The 15273-nt window shown below is 54.2% G+C and overlaps 1 protein-coding gene across 1 annotated transcript in view; it reads left to right on the top strand.

Moving 5' to 3' along the window:
- The window catches only part of LOC104059944 (maltase-glucoamylase), a gene marked incomplete at its 5' end in the record, with an annotated part of 59027 nt that overhangs the window by 3405 nt on the left and 40349 nt on the right, over positions 1-15273 (top strand). The window contains 11 exons of the mRNA XM_054051844.1: positions 1199-1319; positions 2169-2278; positions 3359-3510; positions 4163-4334; positions 4928-5027; positions 5291-5403; positions 7255-7380; positions 9340-9471; positions 12666-12785; positions 13615-13728; positions 14304-14388. Of these exons, the coding sequence (XP_053907819.1) occupies positions 1199-1319; positions 2169-2278; positions 3359-3510; positions 4163-4334; positions 4928-5027; positions 5291-5403; positions 7255-7380; positions 9340-9471; positions 12666-12785; positions 13615-13728; positions 14304-14388 (1345 nt within the window). The remainder of the gene's footprint in view (positions 1-1198; positions 1320-2168; positions 2279-3358; positions 3511-4162; positions 4335-4927; positions 5028-5290; positions 5404-7254; positions 7381-9339; positions 9472-12665; positions 12786-13614; positions 13729-14303; positions 14389-15273) is intronic.

The raw sequence follows: 15273 nt of genomic DNA, 5'->3' as shown, positions 1-15273 counted from the left end.
CCCCATGCAGTCTGGGGAAGGGCGGCTGGAAAGCTGCCTGGTGGAGAAAGACCCTCGGGGGGTTGATCGACAGCGGCCCAGGGGGCCAAGAAGGCCAACAGCATCCTGGCTTGGATCAGAGACAGCGCGGCCAGCAGGGCCAGGGAGGGGTTTTGTCCCCGTTCTCGGCACCGCTGAGGCCGCACCTCGAATCCTGAGTTCAGTTTTGGGCCCCTCACTTCAAGAAGGACATCTGGAGCGCGTCCGGAGAAGGAGAAGGAAACTGGGAAAGGTCTGGAGAACAAAGGCTTTGAGAAGCAGCCGAGGGACCTGGGGCTGCTCAGGAGAAAGAGGTTCTCCAGGTTGTCCTGGAGAAAAGTTCTGGAGTCCTCCGCATCCCAAGGACATGGAACTGTTGGAATGGGTCCAGAGGAGGCCATGGAGGCGATGCGAGGAGTGGAGCCCTACGAGGGCAGGATGGGAGATTTGGGGTGGTTCAGCCTGGAGAGAAGAAGGCTGTGGGGAGGCCTTAAAGCAGCTTCCAGTGGGGAAAGGAGCGCCAGGAAAGGTGGGGAGGGGCTCTCTCCAAGGGCCTGGAGGGACGGGACGAGGGGGAATGGCTTTAGATTGGAAAGGGGAAGATTTAGAGGAGATATAAGGAAGAAATTCTTCACGCTGAGGGTGGGGAGGCCCTGGCCCAGGTTGCCCAGAGCAGTGGTGCTGCCCCATCCCTGGAGGGGTTCCAGGCCAGGTTGGATGGGGCTTGGAGCCCCTGATCCAGTGGGAGGTGTCCCTGCCCATGGCAGGGGCGGAACTGGATGGGCTTTGAGGTCCCTTCCAACCCAAACCATTCTGATTCCAGGAATCCATCCCAGTTCATTTTAACCGCTCACACACAAGGTCACCGTGTTTCTCAAACCATGACTTTTTTTTGCCCAAACTGCACCGGTTTGCCTTAAAATGTGACTCCAGAAGCAAAGGAAAGGGCGACCGCTTCACCAACGGCAGAGTTTCCGCTCCGTGGAGATCATTTAAACCACCCCGTTAAGATCAAACCTGTGTTGGAGGTGTTGAAGGCCAGGCCGGACGTGGTTGGAGCCACCACATCCCGTGGGAGGTGTCCCTGCCCATGGCCGGGGTGGAACGGGATGGGCTTTGATGTCCCTTCCAACCCAACGCTTCCCGTGTCTCTGTTCTTCCCCACTCTTCCCTCGCGCAGAGCCTCTGCGAGCGCCGCGGCTGCTGCTGGAGCCCCCAGAGCGACACGGCCGTGCCGTGGTGCTTCTTCTCATCCAACCATGGCTACAAAGTGGACGGAGAGCTGCGAGACACGGCCGAGGGTGAGGAGACAGCCGAGTGCCTGCCCCGCTCTGCTGCTCCCCTTCCCCTTCCCCTTCCCCGTCCATCCTTCCCCTTCCCCACCCATCCTTCCCCTTCCCCACCCATCCTTCCCCTTCCCCTTCCCCTTCCCCTTCCCCTTCCATCCTTCCCCTTCCCCTTCCCCTTCCCCTTCCCCTTCCCCTTCCCCTTCCCCTTCCCCTCATTGTTCCATTAAATGTCGTATAATTTAATGTCATTTACTTTAATCTCATTCTCCTTCATTTAATTTATTTTCCTTTCATTTTGTTTCGATTAATTTAATTTCATTGTGTTTCATCTAATTTCGTTTTGATTCGCTTTATTGTTACTTCATTTCATTTTGTTTCCCTTTATTTTTATTATTTTATTTATTTTTATTATATAATTATTTATTTTTATTATATAATTATTTATTTTTATTGTATTTGTATATATTTATTATATATATATATAATATATTCTTTTAGGTGAAGTTTGTTTAATACAATTTCCTCTCTCTTCATTGAATTCGGCCCAATTTAATTTTGCTTTTTGTTGAAGCAAACTTCGTTAAGTTTTATATCATTTAATTTAATGTCATCCCCTCCCTCTCCCTCCCTCTCCCTCCCCTCCCTCCCCTCCCTCTCCATCCCCTCTCCATCCCCTCTCCATCCCCTCTCCCTCTCCATCCCCTCTCCCTCTCCATCCCCTCCCCTCTCCATCCCCTCTCCCTCTCCATCCCCTCTCCCTCTCCATCCCCTCTCCCTCTCCATCCCCTCTCCCTCTCCATCCCCTCTCCCTCTCCATCCCCTCCCCTCCCTCTCCATCCAATCCCATCCCATCCACCCCAGGCTTCCAGGCCACGCTGAGGCGGCTCTCATCCCCTTCGCTCTTCGGGGCTGATGTCGACGCGGTGCTCCTCACGGCGCAGCACCAGACGCCGAATCGCTTTCGGTTCAAGGTGAGCTTCTCTCGGTGTTCTTGGTAAGATTTTGGACCTCCTGGGGCACGAGGAGACGCCGAGGGGGTAGAAATCCCGGAATCCTGGAATCATTTTGGCTGGAAAAGACCTTTAGGGTCATCGAGTCCAACTGTAAACCCCACACTGCCAAGGCCACCGCTCAGCCGTGTCCCTCAGTGCCGCATCTCAAGGGATGGAGACTCCACCACTGCATCTTCCAGTGCTCGACAGCCCTTTCGGTGAAGGAACATTCCCTGATGTCCATCCTAAACCTCCCCAACCTGATGGCATTTCCTCCCGTCCCATTGGTCGTTGGTTGAAGAGACCAACGCCCGCTTCACCACAACCTCCGTTCCGGGAGCTGCGCAGAGCGATGAGGCGTCCCCTCAACCCCCAACCAAAGGGGCGTTAATTCTCTTTCTTGCCCCGTGATTCCCACCAAGAGACGTCCTCGTTCTTCCAAGGATGTTGAAGAGAGAAAAGGGAAAGAAGCAGATGGATTTGGGGCTTCTGGTTGACAGCAAGTTGACCGCGAGCCAACAGTGTGGTGGCCAAGAGGATAACCGTGTCCTGGGTGTGCCCAGCGTGGCACCGTCAGCTGATGAGAGAGGGCATTCTCCCACTCTTGTGTGGCCCCATCTTGAGCACCGGGTGCAGTTTTGGTCACCGCAGACTAACAAAGATCCGAAGCTCCTGGAGAGCATCCAGAGGGTGGGGTTGGTGGAGGGTTTAGGTGGGAAATCACGTGAGGAGCAGCTGAAGTCGCTTGATCTCCTCAACCTGCAGAAGAGGACACTGAGGGGAGACCTCATCGCGCTCTGCAGCGTCTTCACATGGGGAAGAGGAGGAGAAGGCGCTGAGCTCTTCTCTCTGGTGACCACTGACGGGACCTGAGGGAATGGCAGGAAGGTGCCAAGGGGAGGGTCGGGTTGTGGCTGGTTGGGCTTTGAGGTCCCTTCCAACTCAAACCATCCCACGATTCGTGGGTTTCTTTTGTCTAATTCCGATGATTGTGCCGGAAAGTGTCAAAACGAGGCATTCATTTCTAAATCACTTATTTGGGTTTTTAAACGTTCGTAGATCACTGACCCTAAAACGCAAAGGTTTGAAGTCCCCCATGAGCATGTGGGACCCTTCGGCGGTCCGGCAGCCTCCAACATCAGCTACCGGGTCGATGTCCAACACAATCCCTTCGGCCTCAAGGTGACCAGAGCAAGGAACGGCAAAGTTCTGTGAGTACATTTTGGGCTTCTTTTCCATCAAATGGTGATGTCATCTGCTTTCTGTGAAGGTTGGAATTGGGATGGTCCCAGTGGACTCTACATTGGTGGGGGCGCACCTTGAAATTGGGGTTGAGTTTTGCGCCCTTTGCTCCAAGAAGGACACTGAGGTCCTGGAGTGCGTCCGGAGAAGGGAACGGAGCTGGGGAAGGGGTTGGAGAACAATGGTTATGAGATGTGGCTGAGGGACTCGGGGTTGTTTAGCCTGGAGGAGGCTGAGGGGAGACCTCATCACTGTCTACAACTGCCTGAAGGGAGGTAGTGATGAGGTGGGCGGTGGTCTCTTCTCCCAGAGTCCGGACAGAAGAGCTCAGTGCCTCCTCCTCCTCCTCCCCTCGTGAGGAAGCTGCAGGGTGTGGTGAGGTCTCACCTCGGTCTCCTCCAGGCTGAACAGACAAAGTGACTCCAGCAGCTCCTCATACATCTTCTCCTTTAGACCCTTCACCAACTTTACGAGATGCAGAGGGCAGAATGACCCATGGGACCTCTGAAGCCCAACCGTCCTTAAATAATAACTTGGGCTTTTTCGGAGTGGGTTTAGTGATCCTGAGGGATCCAACCTTCAGCCCTCAAACGTTGAGGCTCCATCTCCTTGTTTGGCCAGGTTTGACACCACCATCGGGCCGCTGGTCTTCGCTGATCAGTTTCTGCAGCTCTCCATCAAAGTCCCCAGCAGCAACATCTACGGGGTGGGCGAGCACGTGCACAAGCAGTACCGCCACGACCTCAACTGGAAAACCTGGCCCATGCTCAGCAGGGACACGGCCCCGTCCGGAGTAAGGACTTCTCTTATGACATTTTCCTTCTGGTTACATTCTGGAACCCTTCCATTGTTGGCGCGTTGACATCCATTCACAGAATCATTGGATGAGTTGAGTTGGAAGGGACCTACAGGGACCATTGAGTCCAGGTCCTCCAGGACAACCCCAAACACTTCCTTGACTGTTGTCCGGCTTTGTGCCGTGAGTGTTTCCCGGGGAGTTGTTCCAGTGCTCCACCGCTCTCTGTGGGAAGAACCTTCACTGAAAGGGTTCTCAGGCCCTGGAACTGCCCAGGGAGGTGATGGAGTCACCGCCCTTGGAGGCGTTTAAATGCTGCGCAGATGAGGTTCTTGGGGATGGTTTAATGGTGGACGGGTGCGGTTGGACTTAACAACCTCAAAGGTCTTTTCCAATGATTCTATGACTGTTCTACGGTTTTCTCAAAGTTGTGCTTCCAACACAAGCAAATGAAAGCCGCTGCCCTCATGATTTTATTTTCGCTCTTTGTTTCCGTGTAAAGGGTTTAACTCCACACGCGATCGATTCGGAGGTCCTGCAGGGTGTGCGGTTAACAGCTTTTAACATCGGCTTTTCTGTTTTCCTTCAAGAATATTGAGAACTTGTACGGCGTCCAGACCTTCTTCTTGTGTTTGGAAGACGATTCCGGAGCCTCTTTTGGTGTTTTCTTGATGAACAGCAACGCTATGGGTAAGGACGTCTTCTCCATAAGTGGCGCAAAGAGGTTCAATGCCTTATTTAAATGATCGGGAATGCCATGGGCAGGAAAGGCGTCTTCATAACCCATGGTCTCGCTATAAATCATGGAATGGGTTGGGTTGGAAGGGACCTCAAAGCCCTCCCCTTCCCCAGCAGTGGGTTTGGGTCTCCTTGAACATCTTGGTTTGATATTTTCTCCTCAACGATCCTTCTCTCTTTTTCCCGTGTTGATTTTGTGCCTTTCTTGCCGGCAGAGTTCTCCGTGCAGCCGGCGCCGGCCGTAACCTACAGGACAATTGGGGGGATTCTTGATTTCTACATCTTCTTGGGAGACACCCCCGAGCAAGTGGTGCAGGAATACGTGCAGGTACGTTGGTCGACCCCAACCCAAAGGTGGGAGATCCTCCATCCTTGAAAGCACCCATGTGTCCATCCATGGAGACGCTCAAAACATGACCGAACCCAAACCTCGGCAAACAACTGTCTCTCGTTCTGCTTTGAGTGAGGGCGATCTACGAGCAGATGATCTCCAACCTCCAACTTGCGGTTTACCATGAGACGTTATGCTTTGAACGGGTTTCTTTATTCCCCCTCTATTATTTCTGTTTCTCTTCACTATTTTATTAATCCAAAATTACAGCTCAAGGCTGATCAGGGGAGTCCAACTCTGTAGGGTTCAACACAACCAGGTCCTGCACTTGGGTCAGAACAACTCCACGCAGCGCTCCAGGCTGGAGGAGAGCAGCTGGAACGGTGTCTGTTGGGAAAGGACCTGGAGGCGCTGGTCGATAGCGGCTGAACACGAGCCAGCAGTGGCCCAGGTGGCCAAAAAGGCTATGAAGGATCTCCATAGGTTTTGCTTTCACGTTTTCTGCCAACAAAAAATGGGGCCCTTTGGGCACCAATGAGGTGTTTGGGATCTCTTCATCAGCCACGCGTTGGAAAGTTTCAATCCTGGGTTCCTTTGGTTTCACAAGAACCTGGCTGTGAACTTTCGCTCTTCACTCTCGCACAGAGACCTTTTCCAGCCAAAGGTCAGAAGATGTCTCCATTTAACCATATGTCAGTCGCCCTGAGCGAAGCGGTTGTGTTGAGCCTTGTCTCGCTGTGACAGGTTAGAACGTGTTCCAGATCCACCTCTTTGTCTCTCCTTGCCCGCTCTCGGTTCATAGAATCACAGAATGTCCTGAGCTGGAAAGGACCTACAAGAACCATCGAGTCCGGCTCCTGTCCCTCCACGGGATGACCCCAACGTTCACACCATGTGGCTGACGGCATTGGCCAGAGGCTTCCTGAGTATTGTCAGCCTTGATGCTGTAACTGCTGCCCTGGGAGCTGTTCCACCACCCTCCAGGGGAAGAGCTTTTCCCTAACGTCTGACCTCCCCCTTCCCTGGCATCTTTCTGCCATTCGCGTGGGTCCTGTTGTTGGTCACCAGAGAGAAGAGATCGGTGCCCGCTCCTCCTCGCCTTGGGAGGAAGCTGTAGAGCACCATGAAGTCTCCCCTCGGTCTCCTCTTCTCCAGGCGGAACAGACTGAGTGACTTCAGTTGCTCCTCACGCTCTTCCCCTCTAAACCCTCCACCAACTCCATACCCTTCTCTGGATGCTCTCCAGGAGCTTTAGATCCACCAACTCCATACCCTTCTCTGGATGCTCTCCAGGAGCTTTAGATTGTTTTTATCCTCTGATGCCAAAACTGCCCCCAGTGCTCAAGGTGGGGCCACACCAGAGCGGGGCGATTCCTTCCCTCGATTACGTGAGGAGGTGGACGTGAGGAGGTGGACGTGAGGAGGTGGACGTGAGGAGGTGGACGTGAGCTGGCAAAGCGCGATGCGCCCCAGGACATGGTTGCCTCTTGGCTACCACGCTGATGACTCCTGATCAACTTGCTGTCAACCAGAACCCTCAGACCTCTTTTTGAAGGGTTGGTCTCCAGCGTCTCGCTCCCCAGTCCTTATGGACACCGATGGTTGCTGCGTCCTGGGTGCAGAATTCATCGTGAACATTGTTAAACTCCATACGATTCGTTCCTGAGCTGTAGGATTGGCCTCATTTTTTGGGTTGGATCTCATTTAGCAGTTTTGGGCGATAACCTAAAATGCGCGTTATTGTGCTCGAGTTGAGTGTCCGACTTGAGAGGCAATCGGAGAATTCAGGGCACCCAACCTAAAGAGAGGAGGTAATCGCCCCTGGTGATTTTTGGTTCCAATTTGCAGTTCGTTGGGCTGCCGATGTTGCCCTCCTATTGGACTCTGGGATTCCATCTCAGCCGCTACGACTACGGCTCTCTGGACGAGGTGAAGGCTGTTGTGGAGCGTAACAGAGCCATCGGACTCCCTTACGTGAGTAAAAATGGGGTTGGTTTTGATTGACGCCCTTGAGGAACGGGATGTGGTCCAGAGGGACCTGGGCAGGCTGGAGGAGTGGGGCTGTGAGAACCTCGTGGGGTTCAAAGAGGCCACGGGCGAGGTCCTACACCTGGGTCGGGGCAGCCCTCAGTTATCAATACAAGCCGAGAGATGAAGAGATTGAGAGCAGCCCTGAGGGGAAGGACTTGGGGCGCTGGGGAGGGGGGGGAAGGTGGACGTAAGCCGGCAAAGTGTTCTCGTAGCCCAGAAAGCCAACTGCATCCTGGGCTGCATCCGAAGAGATGTGGCCAGCAGGGTGAGGGATGGAGTTCTGCCCCTCTGATCCACTCTGGGGAGACCTCATTGGAGCCCTGGGTCCAGTTCTGGAGTCCTCAGCACAGGAAGGAGATGGAGGTGTTGGGATGGGTCCAGAGGAGGCCGTGGAGATGATCCGAGGGCTGGAGAACCTCTGCTGTGAGGACAGGCTGGGAGAGTTGGGGTTGTTCAGCCTGGAGAAGAGAAGGCTGCGTGGAGACCTTAGAGCAGCTTCCAGGAGAGAAAGGGGCTCCGGGAAAGCCGGGGAGGGGTTTTCTTCCAGGGCGTGGAGCGACGGGATGAGGGGAAATGGTTTTAAATTGGAAGGGGAAAGGTTTAGATTGGACATTGGGAAGAAATTCTTCCCAAGGGGAGTGGGGAGGCCCCGGCCAGGGTTGCCCCGAGCGGTGGTGGCTGCCCCATCCCTGGAGGGGTTGAAGGTGCCTGGGCCTTGGAGGAACCTCGTCTGGTTGAAGATGTCCCTGCTCCCCGCAGCTTCCACCTCAGTTCATTCCTTTCCACGTTGTGTGCGTTCCTTTGGCTGAAGCTGTGAACAGATGAGGTCAACCCCACGCCCTCAGAAGCCCTGGAAAGATCAGAGGCCATAAGAAGTTCGGTCTTTCCCCCCAATTTTCTGATGGGTAGCAATTAAGTGGAGTCTCTACAGAGACCTGGACAGGGTGGATCCATGGGCCGAGGCCACTGAGTTAAGGTTCAACATCACCCGGTCCTGCACTTTGGTCACAACAACCCCGAGAAGCTCCAGGCTTGGGGAGGAGCAGCTGGAGAGCTGCCTGGTGGAGAAAGACCTGGGGGCCTTGGTTGACAGCGGCTGAACATCGGCCAGCAGCGGCCCAGGTGGCCAAGAAGGCCACCAGCATCCTGGCTTGGATCAGTGGCCCAGGTGGCCAAGAAGGCCACCAGCATCTTGGCTTGGATCAGTGGCCCAGGTGGCCAAGAAGGCCACCGGCATCTTGGCTTGGATCAGAGACCGTGTGGCCAACAGGAGCAGGGAGGGATTGTGCCCCCGGGCTCAACGCTGCTGAGGCTGCACCTCAAATCCTGGGTTCAGTTTTGGGCCCCTCACTTCAAGAAGGACATTGAGGTCCTGGAGCGCGTCCGGAGAAGGGAATGGAGCTGGTGGAGAGGCTGGAGAACACGGGTGATGAGGAGCGGATGAGGGACCTGGGGGTGTTTAGCCTGGAGAAGAGGAGGCTGAGGGGAGACCTCATCACTGTCTACAACTGCCTGAGAGGGGGTTGTGGTGAGGTGGGTGTTGGGCTCTTCTCCCAAGTGATGGGACAGGACAAGAGGGAATGGCCCCAAGGTGCACCAGGGCAGGTTCAGATTGGACCTCAGGAAAGATTTCTTCACTCAAAGGGTTTTCAGAGGCTGCCCAGGGAGGCGGTGGAGTCCCCACCCCTGGAGAGGTCTGAAAGCCGAGAGATGAGGCGCTCGGGGACGGTTGGACTGGATAACCTCAAAGGTCTTTTCCAACCAAACGATCCCATGATTCTACAAACATATAATTGGGATCCACCCATCCAGATGCTTCCCTGAGGTTTTTAATCAAAATACGGCATCTTCAGGAGGTTCCCCACTGGTGCCCTTCCCGTCTGGTGTCCCTTTCTCTTCCAGGATGTCCAGCACACGGATATCGACTACATGGAAGCCAAGAAAGACTTTACTTATGACAAAGTGAACTTCAAAGACCTCCCGAGTTTCCAGAATTACCTGCATGGCTACGGGCAGAAGTACGTCATCATCCTGGTGAGCACCGAGGGGTTCCTTTCTCCATCCTAAATAGCGGCGTTGTCAGGAGATGAGTGAGTTTTATGGATATATATTTAATATCTACGTTGATAGAGAGGAGATCTCGACCCGTAGCTGTCGTCCCTACGGAATTGGTGGCGAGAAGCAATAATAGAGTCAGAGGAGCAATGATTGGGGGAGAGGAGCAATGATTGGGGGAGAGAGGAGCAATGATTGGGGTGGAGAGGAGCAATGATTGGGGGAGAGAGGAGCAATGATTGGGGGAGAGAGGAGCAATGATTGGGGGAGAGGAGCAATGATTGGGGGAGAGGAGCAATGATTGGGGGAGAGGAGCAATGATTGGGGGAGAGGAGCAATGATTGGGGGAGAGGAGCAATGATTGGGGGAGAGGAGCAATGATTGGGGGAGAGAGGAGCAATGATTGGGGGAGAGGAGCAATGATTGGGGGAGAGGAGCAATGATTGGGGGAGAGGAGCAATGATTGGGGGAGAGAGGAGCAATGATTGGGGGAGAGAAGCAATGATTGGGGGAGAGAGGAGCAATGATTGGGGGAGAGGAGCAATGATTGGGGGAGAGGAGCAATGATTGGGGGAGAGAGGAGCAATGATTGGGGGAGAGGAGCAATGATTGGGGGAGAGGAGCAATGATTGGGGGGGAGAGGAGCAATGATGGGTGGAGAGGAGCAATGATTGGGGGAGAGAGGAGCAATGATTGGGGGAGAGAGGAGCAATGATTGGGGGAGAGAGGAGCAATGATTGGGGGAGAGAGGAGCAATGATTGGGGGAGAGGAGCAATGATTGGGGGAGAGAGAAGCAATGATTGGGGGAGAGGAGCAATGGTTGGGGGAGAGGAGCAATGATTGGGGGAGAGGAGCAATGATTGGGGGAGAGGAGCAATGATTGGGGGAGAGGAGCAATGGTTGGGGGAGAGGAGCAATGATTGGGGGAGAGGAGCAATGGTTGGGGGAGAGGAGCAATGGTTGGGGGAGAGGAGCAATGATTGGGGGAGAGAAGCAATGATTGGGGGAGAGAGAAGCAATGATTGGGGTGGAGAGGAGCAATGATTGGGGGAGAGGAGCAATGATTGGGGGAGAGAAGCAATGATTGGGGGAGAGGAGCAATGATTGGGGGAGAGGAGCAATGGTTGGGGGAGAGGAGCAATGATTGGGGGGGAGAGGAGCAATGATTGGGGGAGAGGAGCAATGATTGGGGGAGAGGAGCAATGATTGGGGGAGAGGAGCAATGGTTGGGGGAGAGGAGCAATGATTGGGGGAGAGGAGCAATGGTTGGGGGAGAGGAGCAATGATTGGGGGAGAGAAGCAATGATTGGGGGAGAGAGAAGCAATGATTGGGGTGGAGAGGAGCAATGATTGGGGGAGAGGAGCAATGATTGGGGGAGAGAAGCAATGATTGGGGGAGAGGAGCAATGATTGGGGGAGAGGAGCAATGGTTGGGGGAGAGGAGCAATGGTTGGGGGAGAGGAGCAATGATTGGGGGAGAGGAGCAATGGTTGGGGGAGAGGAGCAATGATTGGGGGAGAGGAGCAATGATTGGGGGAGAGGAGCAATGATTGGGGGAGAGAAGCAATGATTGGGGGAGAGAGAAGCAATGATTGGGGTGGAGAGGAGCAATGATTGGGGGAGAGAAGCAATGATTGGGGGAGAGAGAAGCAATGATTGGGGGAGAGGAGCAATGATTGGGGGAGAGGAGCAATGATTGGGGGAGAGAGGAGCAATGATTGGGGGAGAGGAGCAATGATTGGGGGAGAGGAGCAATGATTGGGGGAGAGGAGCAATGATTGGGGGAGAGAAGCAATGATTGGGGGAGAGAGAAGCAATGATTGGGGGAGAGGAGCAATGATTGGGGGAGAGAGGAGCAATGATTGGGGGAGAGGAGCAATGATTGGGGGAGAGGAGCAATGATTGGGGGAGAGAGGAGCAATGATTGGGGGAGAGGAGCAATGATTGGGGGAGAGGAGCAATGATTGGGGGAGAGAGGAGCAATGATTGGGGGGGAGAGGAGCAATGATTGGGGGAGAGAGAAGCAATGATTGGGGGGGAGAGGAGCAATGATTGGGGGAGAGGAGCAATGATTGGGGGAGAGGAGCAATGGTTGGGGGAGAGAGGAGCAATGATTGGGGGGGAGAGAAGCAATGATTGGGGGAGAGGAGCAATGATTGGGGGAGAGAGGAGCAATGATTGGGGGAGAGGAGCAATGATTGGGGGGGAGAGGAGCAATGATTGGGGGAGAGGAGCAATGATTGGGGGAGAGGAGCAATGATTGGGGGAGAGGAGCAATGATTGGGGGAGAGGAGCAATGATTGGGGGAGAGAGGAGCAATGATTGGGGGGGAGAGGAGCAATGATTGGGGGAGAGAGGAGCAATGATTGGGGGAGAGGAGCAATGGTTGGGGGAGAGAGAAGCAATGATTGGGGTGGAGAGGAGCAATGATTGGGGGAGGGAGGAGCAATGATTGGGGGAGAGGAGCAATGATTGGGGGAGAGAGGAGCAATGATTGGGGGAGAGGAGCAATGATTGGGAGAGAGGAGCAATGATTGGGGGAGAGGAGCAATGATTGGGGGAGAGGAGCAATGATTGGGGGGGAGAGGAGCAATGATTGGGGGAGAGGAGCAATGATTGGGGGAGAGGAGCAATGATTGGGGGAGAGGAGCAATGATTGGGGGAGAGGAGCAATGGTTGGGGGAGAGAGGAGCAATGATTGGGGGGGAGAGGAGCAATGATTGGGGGAGAGAAGCAATGATTGGGGGAGAGGAGCAATGATTGGGGGAGAGAAGCAATGATTGGGGGAGAGGAGCAATGATTGGGGGAGAGGAGCAATGATTGGGGGAGAGGAGCAATGATTGGGGGAGAGGAGCAATGATTGGGGGAGAGAAGCAGTGATTGGGGGAGAGAATAAACGATGGGTAGAGAGAACCCGGAAGAGGCTGCCCAGGGAGGTGGTGGAGTCTCCATCCTTGGAGGAGTTAACAGAAGGTGTGGAGGAGGCAGTTTGAGACATGGTTGAGTCAGCGCGGTGCTGTTGGGCTGAGAGCCGGACTGGAGGAGTACGGAGGTCTTCTCCAACCTCGCTGGTTCCATGAGCCTCTGCTGGGCTCTACCCAATCGCTGTGGAGAACCGACCTGTCCGAGGGAAGGGAACCTTCTGGATTTAGGATGTTCTCCACTCTTTTAGGATGCTGCTATCAGCAAAGAGCCTCTCACTGATGGGTCCCCGTACCAGGCCTACGAGAGAGGGCAGAGCAGGAACGTCTGGGTTAATGAGACCGACGGGACGACGCCGTTAGTTGGAGAGGTAAGAAAATTGTGTCACCTTCAGGACCCCCAGGATGGGTCAAGGTCTCGTATATGTCACCTCTGGGAGACGCAGAATGGGTCAGCGTCCCCTGTGTCACCTTTGGGACCCCCAGGATGGCTCAGGGTCCCCTGTGTCACCTTTGGGACCCCCAGGATGGGTCAGAAAAGCCCAGCCATGTCCTGGGCTTCATCCAAAGTTGTGGGACTACCAGGGAGGGAGGGGATTCCGCCCCTCTGGTGGGACCCTACCTGGAACCTGTGTCCAGTTCTGGAGTCCCCAACATAAGAAGGAGATGGAACTGTTGGAATGGGTCCAGAGGAGGCCCCAGAGGTGATCTGAGGGCTGGAGAACCTCTGCTATGAGGCTGGGAGAGTTCGGGGTGTTCAACCTGGAGAAGAGAAGGCTCCAAGGAGATCTTAGAGCAGCTTTCAGTATCTGAAGGGGCTCCAGGAAAGCTGGGGAGGGATTTCCTCCACGGTCACGGAGCGACAGGACAAGGGGGAACAGCTTTAAATTGGAAGGGGGAAGGTTTAGATCGACCATTAGGAAGCAATTCTTCCCTCTGAGGGTGGAGAGACCCTGGCCCAGGTTTCCCAGAGCAGTGGTGGCTGCCCCATCCCTGGAGGGGTTGAAGACTAATTCGGATGGGGCTTGGAGCCCCTGATCCAGCGAGTGGTCTCCCTTCCCATGGAACTGTATGGGCTTTGAGGTCCCATCCAACCCGAACCGTTCCATGGTTCTATGAATTCCCCTCAATCCGAGGTTCTTCATCTTTCCGCAAGGTCACCAAAACCTTATTTTCCCTTTTCCTCCTGGTTTATCGCAGGTGTGGCCGGGAACGACGGTCTTCCCTGACTTCACCAACCCCGCCTGCACCAGCTGGTGGGTGGAGGAGTGCAAGATCTTTTATGACCAAGTGCCCTACGACGGGATCTGGATTGTGAGTAATTCCCGGAATTAGTCCATGTGGGGCAAAACTAAGCTGGTGGCCCATCGCGTTTTGGTCTCTCAGGAGGCTCTCACTGGGTCTCAACTCAATAAAGTCATTTCTTTTGGGCCAGAACAAATTACCTCATTGCTTCCTACAGTATGTGAAAAGGAGGTTGGGGTGAGGTGGGTCATGGCCCCTTCTCCCAAGCAACAGGAGATGGGATGAGAGGAAACGGCCTCAAGTTGAGGTTTAGATTGGATATTGGGAAAGATCCCTTCATCAAAAGGGTTCTCAGGCACTGGAAGAGGTGGTGGAGACGCCATCCCTGGAGGTGTTGAAGGCCAGGTTGGATGGGGTTTGGAGCCCCTGCTCCATGGGAGGTGTCCCTGACCATGGCAGGGGTGGGACTGGATGGGATTTGAGGTTCCTTTCAGCCCAACCTGTTCCACGTTCATAGAAACGACTCTTCTGCCCTCAAGTCAGGAAGATTTGAAACGATGCCTTTGGCTGAAAGCCCCGAAAATATCGCCGTTATGGAAAATCACTAAAGCTGCCGTTTCTGATTGAGGTTCTTGATTTTCCAGGATATGAACGAAGTAGCCAGCTTTGTCCCAGGCTCAGCTCACGGCTGTGAGCAGAATGACATCAACTTCCCTCCCTTCACGCCCCGTAAGTGTTGTCTTTACCTGTGGAGCAAATCAAAATGATTGTGAGTTATGGTCCTTTCAGATAAAATGTTGAAACTCTTTATCAAAGAGTTTCTTTATCAAAGAGTTTGATTTTTTTGCCAGGACACGGTCCGAACAAACTCAAATCACTCCAAAAGTTGGGGTTTAGTTTTTATGTGAGGTTGGGGGACTGTAGAGGGGCTTCTCAGTACCTCAAGAAGTTCAACGAGGCCGAGTGCGAGGTCGTACCCCTGGATAGGGCAATCCATGGTTTCGATTCAGGATGGGGAACGATGTGATTGAGAACAGCTGAGGAGAAGGACTTGGGGTGCTGGGGATGAGAAGCTCGACAGGAGCCGGCAACGTCTGCTCACAGCCCGGAAACCAACCGCGTGGTGGGCTGTACGCAAAGAAGTCCTTCCAGCAGGGAGGGAGGGGATCCTGCGCCTCTGTTTCCCCCTTGGGAAACCAAATCTGGAGCGCTGTGTCCCGTTCCGGAGTCTCCAACACAAGAAGGAGATGGAATGTTAGAACAGGTCCAGAGGAGGCCGTGGAGATGGCGCGAGGGCTGGAGAACCTCTGCTATGAGGGCGGTTTGAGAGAGTTGAGGTTGTTCAGCCTGGAGAAGAGAAGGCTCCAGGAAGACCTTAAAGCAGTGTTTTGCGGAATCAAACCCGATCACCCCAAAATGAGTTATGAAGGGGGTACGTTTATTCCCAGCGCCGGGGTGCGAGGGGGTTCTCCTCCTCGCTCGCACACCGGAGAGCGTAAGGTGTAAAGACATACGGAGGTATAAGCGCCTCCGACATATTCGTACCCTCTCCCCGCTCCGTATCATCATTAGATCTGGAAAGTTCGCTCCGGCCTCGCGCCTGCGTAGCGCCTC

Source organism: Cuculus canorus, chromosome 30, assembly GCF_017976375.1.
Source record: "Cuculus canorus isolate bCucCan1 chromosome 30, bCucCan1.pri, whole genome shotgun sequence".
Classification (NCBI taxonomy): Eukaryota; Metazoa; Chordata; class Aves; order Cuculiformes; family Cuculidae; genus Cuculus; species Cuculus canorus.
Note: the sequence above shows the minus strand (reverse complement) of the source record. Positions and strands in the feature narration are given on the sequence as shown.